At 38.7% G+C, this 18,477-nt stretch overlaps 1 protein-coding gene across 4 annotated transcripts in view; it reads left to right on the forward strand.

Moving 5' to 3' along the window:
• Positions 1-178: 178 nt before the first annotated feature.
• LOC118641936 (cytochrome P450 3A12-like) overlaps positions 179-18,477 on the forward strand; it is a 46,780-nt gene continuing 28,481 nt past the window's right edge. For 2 of the 4 annotated variants that reach the window (XM_036279590.1, XM_036279593.1), the window contains exons 1-7: positions 179-333; positions 4,117-4,210; positions 5,835-5,887; positions 7,902-8,001; positions 10,868-10,981; positions 11,239-11,327; positions 12,629-12,777. In XM_036279590.1, coding sequence (XP_036135483.1) covers positions 263-333; positions 4,117-4,210; positions 5,835-5,887; positions 7,902-8,001; positions 10,868-10,981; positions 11,239-11,327; positions 12,629-12,777 — 670 coding nt within the window. In that variant the 5' untranslated portion in view covers positions 179-262. Of the gene's footprint in view, positions 334-3,873; positions 3,957-4,116; positions 4,211-5,834; positions 5,888-7,901; positions 8,002-10,867; positions 10,982-11,238; positions 11,328-12,628; positions 12,778-18,477 lie in introns of those variants that run through there. The other 2 variants (XM_036279592.1, XM_036279591.1) reach the window with 2 other exon arrangements.

The following is an 18,477-nucleotide window of genomic DNA, read 5'->3' on the forward strand; positions in this document are numbered from 1 at the left end:
TGAACTCAAGGGAGATTAAAGTGGGAGTGTCCATGATGTTTTGCCAACTATCAAAGTAGAGAGGTCACAAGTAGTTTGAGCACAGATGGCCCTCCTACTGGCTGAAGCTCAAGCCCCACCCCCTCTCCCAGTGCATAAACATCCAGTCTCACTGAAGAGCCACTGAGTGGGAAGAGAAACTCCCCATGCACAGGCCTGCTAAGTAGAGCACACGCTGCTACAAGAAAAACTCAGAGGAGAAAATCTTGGAAGGAAAGTGGCTATGGACCTGATCCCAAGCTTTTCGGCAGAAACCTGGGTTCTCCTGGCTACCAGCCTGGTGCTCCTCTATCTGTGAGTTACTGTCCAGGCTCATGGCCTCTGTAGTCTTGGGCTTGGGGAGCTCATCAGGCCCCCTTTGCCTCATGTATTTTCAAGATCCAACAGTTAACAAAGGGGTGGTCGCTTAAGTGTTGGGTGCACAAACACCAAAGGGGTTATTATCGATCTTACCCTAATCTACTGAAGGACAAACTACCCTGTGTTCACCTGACTCCCAACTTCTGTAACCCAAGGGTTTTGGTAACATTATTAGCTCCTGGGAGTGATTTTGTGATTGAATGCCAGTTTGGGTTGACCTAGACTAATTAACCAGAATTCAGCAGAGGCAGATGAAAAACAACTGGCTTCTGTGCTTGGGGGTCCGCATTCCCTTTTCAGCTCTGGGGGTCCTGAGAGCAAAAGGAAGTGACCAGGGGTTTTGTCTCATTATCTTCCCTTCGGAGTTCTGTGTCTGCTGCAAGAGATGTGTGCAAGGATTGGCCCTTGTGTCACTAGGTTTGTTCCTGCTCCACTCCCTCTCCCTGCCTGACATAATTGACACCATGCCTCAAGGTGTACCCCAGACTTCAGAAGAGACGGAAGACTGCCCCTCTTTTCTTCCCACTAGCTCTTTTCTCTAGTCTGTGTCTCTCCCCTGACATTCTCCTCCTAAGACTCAGTTCCCATACTCTGTAATAGTTAGAACTATTGCCCCTAGATGAGAAATCTCTAGAGCAGAAGAAACTTAGCAGAAATCTTGAAATTGCCTTCTTTTCTTTCACCTTATTCTTCTAGTCTTTCGGGAGGGTTGGCATTATTATAGAGAGTCTCCCCCAATATGAATTGTTAATAATTTAGATTTAAATATTTTTCCATGAAGTTACAGTATAGGCAGATGAATCAAACCATCTAGCAGAGGAATTCCTTTCAAGTGTAATTTCCTGGAATCATAAAACAGGTTTGGAGAGGAGTTATTTTGGACATGTGGGTAAGGAAGGCCCCCTCCATGTCCCATTTTACCTCTACTTCAATTTCACTTTTACTAAGAGTAAGAATCATGATGACATGAATATAGAAAATATAAACTTTGTTTCTATTCCAGGAAAAAATATTATAAATACAATATTGTGACAACATGTTTACTGCCTAAAGACATTTAAAAATTAATAGATGGTGTTTAATTTCATTCAATATAATACTAGATTCTTTAGTGAGATAAGACTCTTCCCGGCATGTTCTTTTTGGAGGCTAAAAAGGGACTGTTTTCCGGGCCGGTTTGGCTCAGCGGTTAGAGCATCGGCCTGCGGTCCAGAGAGACCCGGGTTTGGTTCCCGCTAAGGGTGCATATCTCAATTGCAGTTTGTCCCCAGCCCTGGTTGGTTGTGCGGGTGACAGCCACTCAATGTGTCCCTTTCACATCAATGTCTCTCTCTCTCTCTTTCTCCTCTCTCTCCCTCCCACTCTATCTGAACAAAAAATGGAAAAAAAAAATGTCCTCAGGTGAGGATAAAAAAAAAGGCTGTTCAGATCTTTTGGTGTGTAAATAACCTCACTCATCTAGAATATCAGGACTGTGAGTCCATTGTACAAGTATATATTTCTATGACATGGATTGTATATATGTTTTTAAATATACCTGCTCAGCCACTTATTTTAATCTCACAGTACAGCAGCACAGTGGAATTGTGAGCTTGTGATGATAAGAGAGGCATCCAGGTAGCAGTCTGGATGGAGTGGGAAAACATATCTCCCAGATACCCTCGGCCTGGGCCCATAGGCAGCAGAGTAGGCATCTCATCTGTTTCAAGCCTTGGGATAGGGACACCATCTAAGTCACACTGTGTGGTCTTTGTGGTAGTAAGTCCTCTACTAGATACTGTCACCACTAGCAAAACAACACTAGCCTTAGAAGACACTGGTACAGCCAGGAGTCAGTAGCTATAGAGTAGACAATGCACTCTTATGGCAACACAGGGTAAATGCAATAAAAATGATAGGCTGTAATGTCAGCCCCTTCATGTGCACCCAAAGCAGCATTTCTCTACCCAAAAGAGGAAGCTAGAAAGGAAAATTCATCTAGCCCGCTCTGCCTTGATATGGAAACCATGTGAGTTTCAACACTAAAACAGATCACTCAGTGGGATCAATGTTGCTAACACATTCACTCAATTGCTTGGTCTCACTTGAGGGTTCATGTAACATTCTGAAAGTTCAGAAGCAGAAATGGTTGATTTTCCATGGTTGCCATGGCAAAGAAAGAAACTGGGGTGGGAATAACCAAGGGTACCTCAGGTATTGACAGTCGGTACCCACGACTGAACCAAATTTCTAGAGGAAGGATCCAAATACCCATGTGGGCCTGGCCCAGATGTCTCTGCTGTCCTTCAGCACAAGTCCTTTCATTCACGTTCTGGGTTTATTTTTCACATACAAGATTTTTTGGAGTTGTACAAAATATTTGGAACCTGTACTTTTCTTAAAAGTTAACCTCCAAAGAAGAGGAGACAAGGTTTTAATTCAACTTTCTGGAACATTTAATGGATGCTCATTTTATGTTGCAGAGCACATATTTCTCTACGAACAGGAAGAGACTGAGTTTGGAAGCCCCCTTTTAGCTGAAAGTGCTTGTAGGGCATATTGAACCATTATACAGAGCCTACTTTTCTAATTTGCCGCTATGGGGTGAGCCTTGTAGGCCTAGTAACTTCCTCCTTAAAATAGTTGCCAGCATCCTCTTTCCTCAGCCTCTCTTCATCTACTACTCTTCATCCCTCAGTAACAGTAGAGTGGGAAGGTTTGCAAGGATCCAGAATCCCCAGTTGAGAAATTCCACAACTGACACCTGAAAGATCAAATGCAGGCAGGCCTACCACAAGAAGGAAACACTGGCATTAATGGGAATTTGAGGTAGTTAACATGCAGAGGCAGTAAACTAACTGTTTTGTGAGTGACAGCTTAAAAATGAGTGAGCCTGGCACTGTGCTTAGCAGGTGAGCATCACAGGTTGGAGAACCAGATGCCATGAGGGGAAGATTGGTCTGGAAATGGATTCTTTATTCATTGTTTCCTTTGGACAGTTTTATTAGGAAACTTGTGGGTTGATCACTCTTCTATAGAGCTCAAGGTAACCAAATCGCCTGACAACAGAGACCTGGGTGTAGCTGAAAGGCACTCACATTTCTGTGATGCCAATGAAAGCCCTGCACACAGTTTTAATTCTGTAGAAATAAGTACATGGTGGCTATGCCAAGACCTCTTTATGATGATATTTAAGAAGAACCAGAACCTATACCAGGGTCAGGGTACAGAGGGAAGAAAAAGCTTAAAGGTCACTGAGCAAACTAAGGACTATATCTCAGTATGCTCATAGTAACTCTCTGTTGCTGAGGGCACAAAGTTAAGCAAAATCTTATCATTGGAGCAGACTGTTTTTTGCATGTGTTCATAGAATTAGAATCTCCAAAGTCATGGAAGAGTCAACTTCCTGAAAAACATGACTCAATTTTCTGGAAATATTCCAGCCAGAACCTTTCAGGCGCACTCCTATTTCGAAACATTTATCAAGCATTCACTCTGGGATTGGGTCCATGAAGACTTTAGCTGCTTCTATTTAATCATTACTTTTTGTGGGTCTCACACTGGAAGTGGGAAAAGAGGTGATTAGTGAATGTAACTATTGCTGTTGGAGTGGCTGTTATTATTTATCACCTACATGTTCATTCCCTAGCTTGATGTGCCGGTTCTGACGCAGTGACTGGCCAGCCCCAGCACCTATTCCATAAGTCCCATAACCTGGCTTTCTCTTCCACTTTAAAGATATGGGACCTATACACATGGACTTTTTAAGAAGCTGGGAATTCCTGGGCCGACACCTCTGCCTTTTTTTGGAACTGTTCTGGGCTACCGTAAGGTAAGTGTTGTTGGAGCTTCTCCTTTTGCTTCTCATGGTTACAGATCACAGCTTAGTTCCCCAGTGAAAGGGCCCTGCTCCAGGGGAAGTTCTGAGGTTTCACACTTTCCAGAAAGGGCAGCATAGGCACCCAGCAAGGGCCAGGTTTACCCCAGGGCTCTATGTCCCCTGTTAGGAGCCTCAGGGTTGCCTCAGTGGGGTGGCAGAGCTCTCTGGCTGACTCAGCTCATGACTTGAAACTTCAGTGTATCAGGCAGACCTAGTGTTCACCATCGGATAACGTGCACAATGTGTTTGAATTCTCTCAAGAACGACTAAATCCCTGCAGTTATTTCCATGACTGTAACTCACCCTTTGCTCCTCATGATGTCTTTGGGGGTTTGAGAGATGAAACAAGAGCTGTCTGCTTGGCTTCTCTTCCCTCAAAGGAGGCACCCTATGGCTGAGTCTTTAAGGGAGTAGGTATAACTGAGACAGATGGTGTATGTCTATAGACTTCAGATAATTACTTACACAAAATCACTAGAAAGGAAATGATCTGACCACATTATTAAACATTAATTTTTCTGAATGGAATGAACTCAGTGACACATAGACTGTGTATTTTGGTAGTCTTTGTGCTTGATCCAGCCCCTACCCCTGTGCAGAGGGTTCCGAGCTCACGTCCATAGGCCAGCAGGCAGGGCCTTGCATGCAGACTGCACTCTGCCTCAGATTCCCTTTCCTGCAGACCTCAGGCTTGTTCTCAGTTCCAATTCTCCAAGCTCAGATCTTCAGTGCCTCAGTTAGTTCAAGAAATCCTATACTTTTTTTTTTAACCTCTGAAGAGGCTAGAATTTCCTTTCCCCCTTTCCCAGGTGAACTCCTTATAGGTTCTCCCCAAAACCCACATTTCTAGGACTTTCCTTTGCATAGTTAAAACATCAAATATCACAGCTGAAACTTAGCAACAAAAAGATGTGTTTTTTAATTACATAAATGAAAATGCAAAGGAAGTGTTTTAATTTCTGTCCTGGAGTGTTGTCATTTCCCTATCTTTTCCGTGGTAAGCTGGAAAACTGGAAAATGAGTCACTTTGTCATTTATTCATTCACACACTCACTTTCTCACTCAATCAACATGCCCTAGACTTATTTAAATCTGCTAGACTAAAGAAGGTCACTGGTGTCTTAAACTTTCTAACTCTGCTAGGATTCTAGAGTGGATAATGAAATAGATTAAAAGGGTGCTTGACCAGAGGGTCAAAGAGTATGTACATCTCTCATACTGTCCCTCAGCTTCACTTCTGGAGTGTCTATGGAGGTAATAATTCCGGGTGTTGTATAATTTTAGAGACAACACATGCACAACAAAAACCTTTTAGAAAGACAAGGAGTTGCTTAGTATCATAGACAAGGGTAAGTCAAATATCAATACTCTTGGAGAAAATTCAAGTGACTTTAAATTCTCTGTTTCAGATATTTCCTCTATTTTCTTTGCTCCCCACGGCACCTCTGAATAAGAGCTTCCCTCTATCTGCCAAGACAGTAAACCTAATTTCAAGGGATTTGAGTAATTTTGATCCCAGTTGGAAGTAGAGTTCAGTACATTTAGATTAATCATCTAATTTTGTTTCTCCTTGCAGGGTTTTGGGAATTTTGACATGGACTGTTTTAAAAAGTATGGAAATATGTGGGGGTGAGTATTCAGGAAACTCCCATTGGATAGACTTCCTATTTTGATGAGGCCCCATGGTGCTGAGGACAAGCTCAGCTCAGAACCTCTTAGGATGAAGCCCCCTACTGTAAAGCATCTGAAGGCGTGTCCTACCAGGACCCCAGATTTCATCAGGTGTCCAGGTCTGCATTCTGAATCAAGCTGGGGACTTGCAGGTTATCATACTCTCCAGACTTTGATGGCCTAGGGACTCCTGACATCACTTTCTGTCCAGTGTCTCATTATTCCCCTTCTCTCCATTTTCCTCCCTTAGGTCTCATTTAATGGGATGAAATGCATTATTCCAGACCCTTCTAACATATGCCTATCATAACCCATTTCCTACATAATTGACTATTCATTAAAAGCTGAAATCTTTCATTTTAAATTTTATTTTGTTATATCCTTTTGAAAAAGCACTGTGGGTACAGGTAAACAGAATGGGAAACCACATCACTCAGCTTTGGTTTTCCTTCCTCCACAAGTATGGAGTTTGGTTTTAAAATTTTTTAAGCCAAGACTTCTCTATAGATGTTTAGTTTATACAAGCATTGCTTTATCTAACCTATTCTAAACCACACTGTTTCCTGGTGGGCTGATGGACTTGAGGATTTTGTCAAGTGGTCTCAGCGAGCTGCAGCAGCTTCCTTCGGAGCTGCTAGAGGTGTGGTGAGAGCAGCAGGAGAGGTGTAAGGTGGTGCTTGTGTCCTAGAGCCAAGTGGGAGAAGGCTTTACTTCTCAGTACTTTTTCATCCTCTTTGAAATCCTCAGAAACCATAAGTTCTACTGAGTTGGCATGGTCCAGAAAGGCTACGTAATGAAGAGGAAAGAACATACAGCAGCAGGTCCCTACCTACCCAGGTCCAACTGCCCTTCCAACATTGACTACTTGTGAGCTCTGAATGGAGTCGCTTTCTTTCTTTACAAAATGGTTCTCATGCTTGGGTGTGTATAAGAACCCCCTTAGAGAGCTTGTTAGGTATACAGATTCTTGGGGCCTACCCCCCGGAAACACCAAATCTGGGGAATCTGGACTGGGACCCAAGAATCTGAATGTTGCCTGGTAGTGTATCAAACTCTAAAGCTGGTGTGAGTTCATAAATGTAAAGACTTACCCAAAACCTTGTGTCTCTTCACCCAGGTGTTTTTGAAAAACACAGAAAGGGTCGGCTTTGTGTGGTACCTGTGTCAAAAGTGGGTTTGCCCTGTTGCTGACTGATGTCACCAACGTGGAGCCCAAGGCACCCTTAAGACCCACATATACAATAAATATAAGTAAAGAAAAGCAAATATTTTACAAATGAATTGTACATTCTCCTCTGTATTTATTCTCTTTGTCCTTTGTTTTAAATATTTCTAAACTTGATTCTATCAAGGACTTCTCTTTAATAGTTAAAAAACTTCTTTTAAGCAATATTAAACTAGTAAACAAATTTTAGAAAATAGGGCAAAGAAATCATTCATATTCCTACTATATCTTTTTGAACATTTCAAATATTTTTTATTTGCAGACACATTTTTCCATATTTGTGATCAGTATGTCTATGAAGTGGGGTACAGACGGACAATCCCCTAAAGAGGGGGGTGGTGGGGGAGAGATAAACCACAGAACTCTACACTTTTCATCTAATATTTTGTCATATACATTCTTTATATATCTTCAAAACATTTTTTAAGTGACCGATAGATGGGTTCTCCTTTTTATTTTGTTTTGTTTTTTCCTGTTTTTAAATAACTTACTGGCCTTTATCTATTTACCACCTTAATTATCTTTTTGATAATGAAATATTTTAAACATATAAAAAGTTATAAAGAATAGTATAGGAGCTACCAATGTACACACCATGTAGATTTAAATGGTCTGATGTTATTTCTAACAATGATCTCTAGGAATATAGATTATGTAGCACCAGAATGAACGTCTGGACTCCCAGGAGTGACTCCAGCTGCAGACACTGGTTTGTTCAATTTAATCAGCTCTGTTTTCCCGACACAGGTTCTATGATGGTCGACAGCCTGTGTTGGCGATCACTGATCCGGACATGATCAAAGTAGTCCTGGTGAAAGAATGTTATTCCGTCTTCACAAATCGGCGGGTAGACATCCATTCTTTTACAAATTAAATTGTTCTTTATTTTTAATTTTTAATATTGAATTAATAGATTAAAACAAAGGTGCTAAAAAATATACCCAGGTAGGTCCCATATCATGTATCCTTCATTTTGTTTCCTCCAATAGTGCTGTCTTATATGACTATATTACAATATCAGAGCAGAAAATCCACAGAGCTTATTCAGTTTTATGTGCACTCATGTGTGTACGTGGTGCTTATAAAACTTTATCATGTATGTAGATTTGTGTAATTACCACCACAATGAAGATACAGAACTGTTCCATCACCACAAGTCTCCCTCTTACTATTCTTTTATAGTCACAATGTGTAGCTCGTCTTTTCATTATCAGAGTCCTTACCAGTGCAACCATTTTTTTTTAATTGATGAAATTAATGCATCAATTTTTCCTTTTATGGGATGGGCTTTTTGTGCCAAGTCCAAAATCTCTTCACATAGCCCTTGGTCCCAAAGATTTTCTTCTTATTCTCTAAACATTATATAGGCTTATGTTTTACACTTAAGTACAGGATCCATCTTCTTCTTATTTTTGTATAAGGTGTAAACTATAAGACAAGTTTCTTTTTTTTCCCCCTATGGATGTCTAATTGCTGCAGCACCATTTGTGAAAAGGCCATCCTTCCTCCACCCCACACTCCACTTCTCTCAAGGGAAGGAGCCAGGAGCCAGCCCATGCAGAGCCAGGAGGAGAGTCTGGAAGATTTTTCTAGAACACGAGAGTCTCAGGCTGCAGAGTGGGCAATGGCAGGGGGAAGGAAAAGAGGGAAAGGAGGCCAGCACACAAATATAGGGACTCCTCTCCCAATGGCCCTTGTATTGTTTTCCTAAACAACTGTACCTGTGCTACCTCCACACAGTTACACTTAAAGCAGGCACACCTGCACACCCACCTGAACTCCAAGGTCCTTGGGTACATTCCCACATGCTTGAGAGGCGCACTTACCTGTGGAATAAAGTTAATGTTTCTGGTGGAGGCTTGAACTAACTAAAAACAGATTTTGTCTGAGTTTTGTTTCATTTGCTGGCAGGTGGAGGAACAGGCTCTGACCTGCCAAGTCCCCTAGCAATATGAATCTTGAGAAGAGGCAGACTGTGGGACCTGTTGGAAACAGGGCGCAGGTTGTTTCAGAGGTGCTGAGTTAGAGCATATTAGAAAAGAGGTTGGGTTTTGTTCTCTCCAGATGTGCATAGTTGACACCCTCAGGCAGCCAGCCTGATACTAAGCACTCACTGAAAAGCTGCAGGGAGTGGGCTGGTATTGTGCACATGCCCAGCCCCATATACCAGGGCTGGCTGCTGGAGTGGATCCCATGGCTCAGAGGGGTAGCACAACTTGGGGTTTCTCTTGTGGGTTTGGAGGGTGGTAAGTCAGGACTCAGAATGCTAGAGTCTGCAAATGTGAAAACATGTGGGACTATAAGCAGTGAAATCAGCTGTGCTCACAGTACAGGGTGTTCACAGTAGCTGTACTGACCATTGATTTCTTTCCTCAGCAGCTATTGAGGTCTGTTGTGGTCTTCATGAGAGCAGAACATGGAAAATCATGATAGCTTCTGACAAATAACTCTACTAGCAATTCCTACTCTTCTTCTTTGTTCTTTGATGTCACTAGATTGTTCTTTTCTATCAGTATAGTGGACACAGTAAAAACAAAGCAGGCCATTTATACAGTGCCCTATAAGTTTAGAAAAAAATTGTCCTTGCCCTGTTATTCTTTTCTCAGCAAGAGGAAGTCTCTCAGTCTGGTGTTTCCCTCTTGGCAACAAGCAGTGCAGGGACTGAGGGACGAGATGATGTAAGCGAAATGAAACTACCCTCCCTATTCATTTTATACAGTTATTCTCAGAGTTTTGGGTTTTGTTGTTGTTTGTTTGTTTTGTTTTGTTTTGCTCCATTCTGTTGCTGAAGATTCTTGGGTGAACTACTGAACTCTCCTAGGCCTATTTTTGTTTGTGAATCGCAGTCTAATTTTTCTTTGTGGGGCATCAGAAGCTGGAGTCTCTAAAGTTGCTATCTTGGTGATGTTACTCCAGGCTTTTATTAATAAATGTGATGTTAGCTGTATGTTTATTTTGTAGATACTCTTTATCAAGTTGAGAATGTTTCCCTCTATTCCCACTTGGTGATTTTTATCATGAATGATACTGGAGATATACATTTTAAGACAAAATATAGTGTGAAAAGATGGAAGAAAGTGTCAAGTAGGTTGTTTTGATAGGCCAGTACAACCTGAGAAATAGAATTACCTCTCCCATTATTTTTTTCTATCCCTGTTGGAAAAAATAAGGGAAAAGGATTTCCATGTAATTTTACTATTTTTTAAATAACAGCCCATAGATTCCTAATATTTTAAGTATTAACTACTTGTTAAAATAATCACTTAATAAGACATCCTGTGTTCAAATTGTTTATATTGTACATACAGGTAAAGATAGAACTGGTATGAGGCAATATACAGTTTGCTAAAGCTATCTGGCTATCAGTCAAGAATCCCTTTCTATCCTACACAGCCTGGGAGGGTGTACTAGGTCTTATTCCTATCTATTCCCCCTCGAAGACCAGTTTCCCTGACACATGATCATTTGCACTGAAAAAGGTGATTAGATAAAAGTCTGGAAGCCACGTCAGGTGGCTGGATGTCTCCTGTACCTTCATGAGGTGCTAGACATTTGGGTTAAACACTTATTGAGTATCTAGCATAGGGCCTGCTTCTAAGTAGACAGTCACTAAATATTCATTGAATAATTAATGCCCATTCAACAAATTGTCTACAACTGTTGAGACCTCCAAAACTTATGTAGGGAAAAATGTCATTTGCTTTAAACTCTAGCCTTTTGGTGCAATGGGATTTATGAAAAATGCCCTGACTATGGCTGAGGACGACACTTGGAAGAGAATACGAACATTACTGTCTCCAACCTTCACCAGTGGAAAACTCAAGGAGGTAAGAATATAAGAGGATATTTAACTTCAAACTTCAAGAATGCATCTGGGGACAAGTAGAAAATAAGTTAGTTTCTTTCCAAGGGAACCTTGCTGAATTTGAGCTTCCTAAAAATAGTCTTCTATCTTTATGTCCTAGAAGTAACATTGTAAGATTCATTATAAATATCACTTACTGCTCCATGATTGAGAAAGCTAGGCCTTCTAGGACATGAGTCTTCACATTTAATGTCGGGAGGTGTTGTCTTTTGTGTCTAGATGTTCCCCATCATTGGCCAGTATGGAGATGTGCTGGTGAGGAACCTGAGAAAGGAAGCAGAGAAAGGCAAACCCATCAACTTGAAAGAGTAAGTAGGAGTCCAGCTGCTGGGATTCTGAGCTATGACCCAAGACCCTGCCAGAGCTGAAATTCCCACTGTTGAGTTACTCTAGTGGCCAAACAGACATAGGTGTGTGGTGTTAGAACTCCAGTGGGCTACCCAAGAAGATGTGTCTCACCCAAAAAGGCAGGGAAGCCAGGAGAGAAAGATCTTCTATGTACATGAACCAGGATTAATTTGTCTGCTTAATTGTCACCTAGGATATTCTGGAAGTTAAAAATATATAGTTTAGAAAGAAGAAACATGATTTACCAAAGTTTCCAAGGTAGAGAGTGTTAAATTGTGGCAGGGAAGGCACAGGTACACACTGGTGGGCAGTGGGTGGGACAGAGAAGTTTCAGTGTGGAACCTGGAACAACTTAAACCCCTTCATGAGTTTGGTGAGGATACTAGCAAAATACTGACTATTAAATCTTACCACCACTTCTCCTTTCTTTAGTCTCAAAATAAAGAAGGTCCTCTATAGACTATGGGTAGGGTGAGCATACCATTTACTGTCTAAAGTAAGATAATTTTTAATTATGCAGGAAAAACATTGGTAAAATGGTACTGGTTTGGGAAAACTGGAGACATATGATCATTTATCTATGGAATTCCCCCAAATCGATTTTGGAGTGATTTATTATTATTACTTTTTAAACCAGGAATGTTCTTAGTTCTTATATTTTACTGAAAAGAGTCTGCCCTCAAGCAACTTTAGATCACTGGAGTTGAGGAGAGTGGGTCTTTCAGGAGCTTTAGCAGGAGTGCAGAGAAGGAGGGATGGCATTCCTGTCAACTCACACCAGGATGCCTCTGTTCTGTAATGTGCTGAAACAGAATCAGCTCTGAGTATAGATACTGTGGGAGGCAAGACCCAGTCAATGTCACCGTTCTTGATTCCACTAGGAAGAGTTCAGTATCTACCCTTTGTCCTGCTCGAGCACAGTGCAGCTACTACTGTCCAGACTCAAAACACTACTATAATTTTCTGATTATGGGTCTCCATCCCTCTGACTGCTCTCCCTGTGCTCACAGGTGGGTCTAACTTGCCTTAGTGTCCCCATAACCAGGCACAGGGCCAGCTGCATCACTGGCACCTGATAAACACCTCATGATTGAGTGTGACAGGAACACAGACTCTTTAGATGCTCCAGCAGATGGTTTTGACAGTTGTGTGGCTCTTTTCCTGATATTTGAATTTACATGCCCTTCTTGTTGTATATGTTTGATGAGGATAGTAAAGAGGTGATGATTTTAATGTTCTATGTCTTTCTTTCTCCATTCAGCATCTTAGGGGCCTACAGCATGGATGTGATTACTAGTACATCATTTGGAGTAAACATCGATTCCCTCAACCACCCACAAGATCCCTTTGTGGAAAATATCAAGAAGCTCTTAAAATTTAAGTTCCTTGATCCGTTCTTGGTCTGCCTAAGTAGGTGGACTAATATATTTCATTTATTTTTCCTTCATTTCCTTCCTCCTTTCCCCACCTCTTCTCTCTCTCTCCCCCTCTCTTTCTAGAAAAGCTCATTTGAGATATAATTCGCATACTATATAATTCATCCATCTAAAATGTACAATTCTATCATTTTTACAACCTAGTGTCTGTCTGTTGAATGATAAACTGATAAAAAAAAAATTGGCATAGATAGGTAGATAGATGATAGATAGAAGATAGATAGATGATGATGATAGATGATGAAAGAAAGAAAGAAAGAAAGAAAGAAAGAAAGAAAGAAAGAAAGAAAGAAAGAAAGAAAGAAAGAAGGAAAGAAGGAAATTATTCATTCATAAAAGGAAGAGAATCCTGTCATTTGTGCATTTGTGACCACAATGATGAACCTTGAGGGCCTTTTGCTAAGTAAAATAAGTCAGACAGAGATAGTCAAATACCATATGATTTCACTTATAAGGGGAATCTAAAAAAATACCCAAACTCATAGAAAAACAAGAAGTGATTTGTGGTTATCAGAGGCAGGGTTTGAGGGTGGGGGAATTAGATGAAGGTGCTCAAAAGGTACAAACTTTTAGTTACAAGATAAACAAGTGTAGATTCTTAAAGTCCTCATCGCACAGAAAGAAAAATATTTTTAACTATGTGAGGTGATTTATGTTAACTAAATGTACTATGGAAATTATTCCACAATGTATGTAACTCAAGTCATTATGCTGTATACCTAATCTTATACAGTACTGTATGACAATTATAACTCAATAAAATGGAAAAAATTGTTTTTAGTACATTCAGGAATATGTACAGCCATCATTATGTTAATTAGAACATTTTTGTCAACTTAGATATACAGTATTTTTTAACTTAAACATCCCAATACCCTTAGGCCCAAAGCAACCTCTAGTCTACTTTCTGTCTCTATGGATTTGCCTATACTGGACACTTCATATAAACTGAATCATATATGTGGATTTTGTGACTAGCTTTTTAAACTTTAGTATAATGTTTTCAAGGTTCATCCATGTTGTAGCATGTTTCTGTGCTTTATATTTTATTATGGCCAATTAATATTCCATTGTATGGACATTCTGCATTATGTTTATTTATTCATCAGTCAATGGATGCTTGAGTTGTTTCTACCTTTGGGCTATTGTGAATAATGCAAACATTCTGTACAAGTTTTTTTGTGATTATCTGTTTTAGGTGAGGGGGGGGGCTCTTTTGGTTTTAATTCTTCTACTCAGGGGTGGAATTGCTAAATCTGTGTTTACCTTATTAATCTGTATTTACCTTATTAAGGGACCGCTAAACTTTATTGTACAATAGTGACACCATTTTACATTCCCATGAGTAATATATGAAGGTTCCAATTTCTCCACATCCTCTCCAACACTTGGTTGAAATTTTTCTATCTTTTTAATTATGGCCATTCTAGTGGGTATGAAGTAGTATCTCATTGTGTTTTTTTATCTGCACTTTCCTAATGACTAATGATGTTGAACAACATTTTATGTGTTTGTTGGCCGGCCATCTTTGTATCTTCTTTAGATAAATTTTTATTCAAATTATTTGCACATTTACAGTTGTGTTGTTTGTCATTTTGTTGTTGAGTTGTAAGAATTCTTTATGTATTTCAGGTAAAAATTTCTTATCAGATATAAGTTGAGAATTTTTTTCCCATTCTGTAGGTGTTTTTCCTTTTCCTTCATAGAGTTCTTTGAAGCACAAAATTTTTTATTTTTATGATCTATAACTTATGTATTTTTTTTTCTTTTATTGCCGGTGTTTTTAGTGTCATGCCTAGGATCCATTGCCAAATATTTCATGAATAGTTACCCTTTGGGTTTTTTAGTAGAGCATAAAGTTTTCGCTTTTATACTTAATTTTGTATCCATTTTTATTTTGGTTTTGTATATGGTGTAATGTAAGAGTCCAACTTCATTCTTTTGCATATGGCTATCCAGTTGTCCCAGAATCATTTATTTAAAAGGCTGTTTTTCATCATTGAATAAACTTAGAACACTTCTAAAAATAGGCATTTCTCTAAATAAAACATACCGATGGTCAACAGACACACAAAAAGATGGTCAACATCACTAATCATTAGGAAAAAGAAAATCAAAACCACAATGAGATATCACCTCATACCTGTCAGAATGGCTATGATCAATGAATCAACAAACAACAAGTGTTAGTGAGGATGTAGAAAAAGGCAACCCTCGTGCACTGTTGGCAGGATTGGAAATTAGAGCAGCCACTATGGAAAACAGTAAAAAGGTTCCTCAAAAAATAAAACTACCATATGACTGAGTAATTTAGTTCTGGGTATTTATCCAAAGAAATCCAAAACACGAATTCAAAGACTTATATACACACTATGTGCATTGCAATATTATTTACACTAGCCAAGATATAGATGCAACTTAAGTGTCCATCAATAGACAAATGAATCAAGTTGTGATACATATATACAGTGGAATGTTAGCCATAAAAAGTGAAATATTTTTTTTTTATCCTCACTCAAGGACATCCTTCCATTTTTTACTCAGACAGAGCGGGAGGGAGAGAGAGGAAGGGAGAGAGAGAAACATTGATGTGAAAGGGACACATCGAATGGCTGACACCCGCACGACCCAACCAGAGCCGGGGACAAACTGCAAACGCAGTATATGCCCTTAGTGGGAACCAAACCTGGGACTCTCTGTACTGCAGGCAGAGGCTCTAACCACTGAGCCAAACCGGCCAGGGCGTAAAATTGAAATCTTGACATTTGCAACAACATGGATGAGCCTAGAAGGTATTATGCTAAATGAAATAAGTCAGACAGAGAAACACAAGTACCATATGATTCCACTTCTATGCAGAATCTAAAACAAAACAAAACAGAAACAAACTCATAGACACAGAAAACAAATTGATGGTTGCCACATGGGAGGGTGGCTGGGGGGATGGAGTAAAAGGTAAAAGGAAGTAAGAAGTACAAATTGCCAGTTATAAAAAAGTCATAGGGATGTACAGTATCACATAGAAAATATAGTCAATAATGTTGTATTAAGAACGTATGGTTTCGAATGGGTAATGGATTTATCAGAGTGATCATTCATAAGATATATAAATGTCTGATAAATATATTGATCACCAGAAACTAATATAATATTATATCTCAACTGTAATTAAAAAATAAATTTAATTTTTCAAAATTTTAGTTGACCTTAGACACATGAGTTCATTGGACCCTAAATTCTATTCTATATGTCTATCCTTGTGCCAGTACCATATTGCCCTAATTATGGTTTTGTGGTAAGTTTTGAAATTGGGAAGTGTGAGTTCCACAAATGTATTCTTTTTTTTTCAGATTTGACTATCCTGGGTCTTTTGCAATTTTATAAAAATTTTACATTTAACTTGTCAATTTTTATAAAGAAACAATCTAGGAGCCTGATAGAGAATGCTTTAGACTATAGATCTATTTGGGGAGTATTGCCATCTTAACAATATAGAGTTTTCTGATCCATTGAACATAGATGTTTTTCAGTTTTCTTAAATCTACTTTAATTTATTTCAACAATGTTTTTGTAGTTCTCAAAGTTGAGTTTTGCACTTCTTTTGTTAAATTTATTTCTAAGTATTCTTTTTATGTTATTACAAATGGAACGATTTTCTTAATTTCATTTTTTGGGATGTTTATTGCAATTCATAAAAAAAAACTGATCTTGTATTCTGAAACCCTACTGAACTTGTTTATTAATTCTAATAGGTTTTTAGTGGATATTGAAAATGTTCTGTATGCAAGATTATCTTATCTGAATACAGAGGTAGTTTTTCCTCTTCATTTCCTATGTCAATACCTTTTATTTCTTTTTTAAAAATCTACTTCCCCTGGCTAGAATCTCTAGCATAGTGTTAAATAGGATGGTGAAAGAGGCATTTTTGTCTGGTTCCTATACATAAGGGAAAGCATCTAGGCTTTCACTATTAAGTATGGTGTTCACTATGGGTTTTTCATAGATGCCCTTGAACAGGGTGAGGAAATTCCCCTACATTCCTAGGTTGTTGAGTGTTTCCGTTACAAAAAGGTGGTGAATTTTATGAAATGCTTTTTCTGAATTTGTTGAGATGACCATGTGGTTTTTGTTTTTTATTCTATTGGTATAGTGTACTACACAACCTCGCATTTCTGGGATAAACCCTATTTGGTTATGGTATATAATTCCTTTTATATGTTTCTGAATTGAGTTTGCTAGTATTTTATTAAGGATTAGTGCATATATTGGCCTGTAGCTTTCTTTTCCTGTGATATCTTTGTCTGGTTTTAGTGTCAGGGTAATTCTGGCCTTGGACAATAAGTTTGGAAGCATGCCCTCTTGTTTCTATTTTGTGGAAGAGTTCATAAAAAATGGTGTTCTCTAAACATTTGGTAGAATTCACCATTAAAGTCATCTGGACCTGAGCTTTTTTTTTGGTGGGTAGTTTCTTGATTACTAATCCATTATTTTTCTTTTTATAGGTCTATTCAGATTGTCTATTTTTTTTTAATCCTCACTCAAGGATATTTTCCCATTTTTATTCAGATAGAATGGGAGGGAGGGAGAGAGAGAGAGAAACATATGAGAGAGACATATCGCATGGTTGCTTCCCGCACGACCCCAACAAGGGCCAGGGACGAACCACAACCAAGGTACATACCTTTAACCAGAATCAAACCAATAATTCATTGGTCCATGGGCTGATGCTCTTATTGCTGAGCCAAATCAGCCAGGGCCAGATTGTCTATTTCTTTTTGAATCAGTTTCTAAAGTTGTGTCTTTCTAGAAGTTTGTCCATTTCATCTAAGTTATCTAATTAATTAACAAAGAGTTGTTCATAATATTTCTTTACAGTTTTTTTATTTTTTAATGTCAGTAGTAATCTCCTGTTTTTCATTTCTGATGCTAGTAGTTTGAATCATCATTTTTTCTTGGTCAGCTTATCTAAATGTGTTTAAAGAATCATCTTTAGATTTCATTGACCTTCTCTCTTGCTTTTTATTCTTTATTTAATTAGTTTCTTCCCTCGTCTGTATGATTTGTTTCCTCCTGCTTGAGTTTGGTTTTGTTTGCTCTTTTTCAGTGTGTTTATAAGGAAAGTTTGGTTATTAATTTGAGATCTTTGTTCTTTTTAAATGTAGACATTTGTAGCCATAAACTTCTCTCTGAGAACTGCTTTTGCTGCATCCATAAATTTAGTCATGTTGTCTCTTCATTTTCATGTATCTCAAAGTAATTCTTAATTTCCCTTTTGCTTTCTTGAGGGACCCATTTCTTATTTAGGAGGGTATTTTTTAATTTCCACAAATTAGTAATTTTCCCAAATTTTTTGTTATTGATTTCTAATTTAATTCCATTATGATTGAAAGACATACACTGTATTAATTCTATCCTGACTACCAACTCTTTTTAAAAAATATATTTTGGTTAATATTTATATTATTATACAACACACATTTCTCACAAAATTTTCAGAATTTTTTTAAAAGACAAAGAAGAAATAAAACTTGCTTATAATTAAACTCTCAGATAAAGTAGTTACTGATATCTTACTGTCTAGTGTTCTACTATGTCAATGCAAGTGCATCCAATTGCTATTTCTTGAACAGTGCGATTAACTAAAGTATCAGACTCTGGTGTGGTTTATTCAAAG

This window comes from Molossus molossus, unplaced genomic scaffold (assembly GCF_014108415.1).
Source record: "Molossus molossus isolate mMolMol1 unplaced genomic scaffold, mMolMol1.p scaffold_m16_p_3, whole genome shotgun sequence".
In the NCBI taxonomy this organism is placed as follows: Eukaryota; Metazoa; Chordata; class Mammalia; order Chiroptera; family Molossidae; genus Molossus; species Molossus molossus.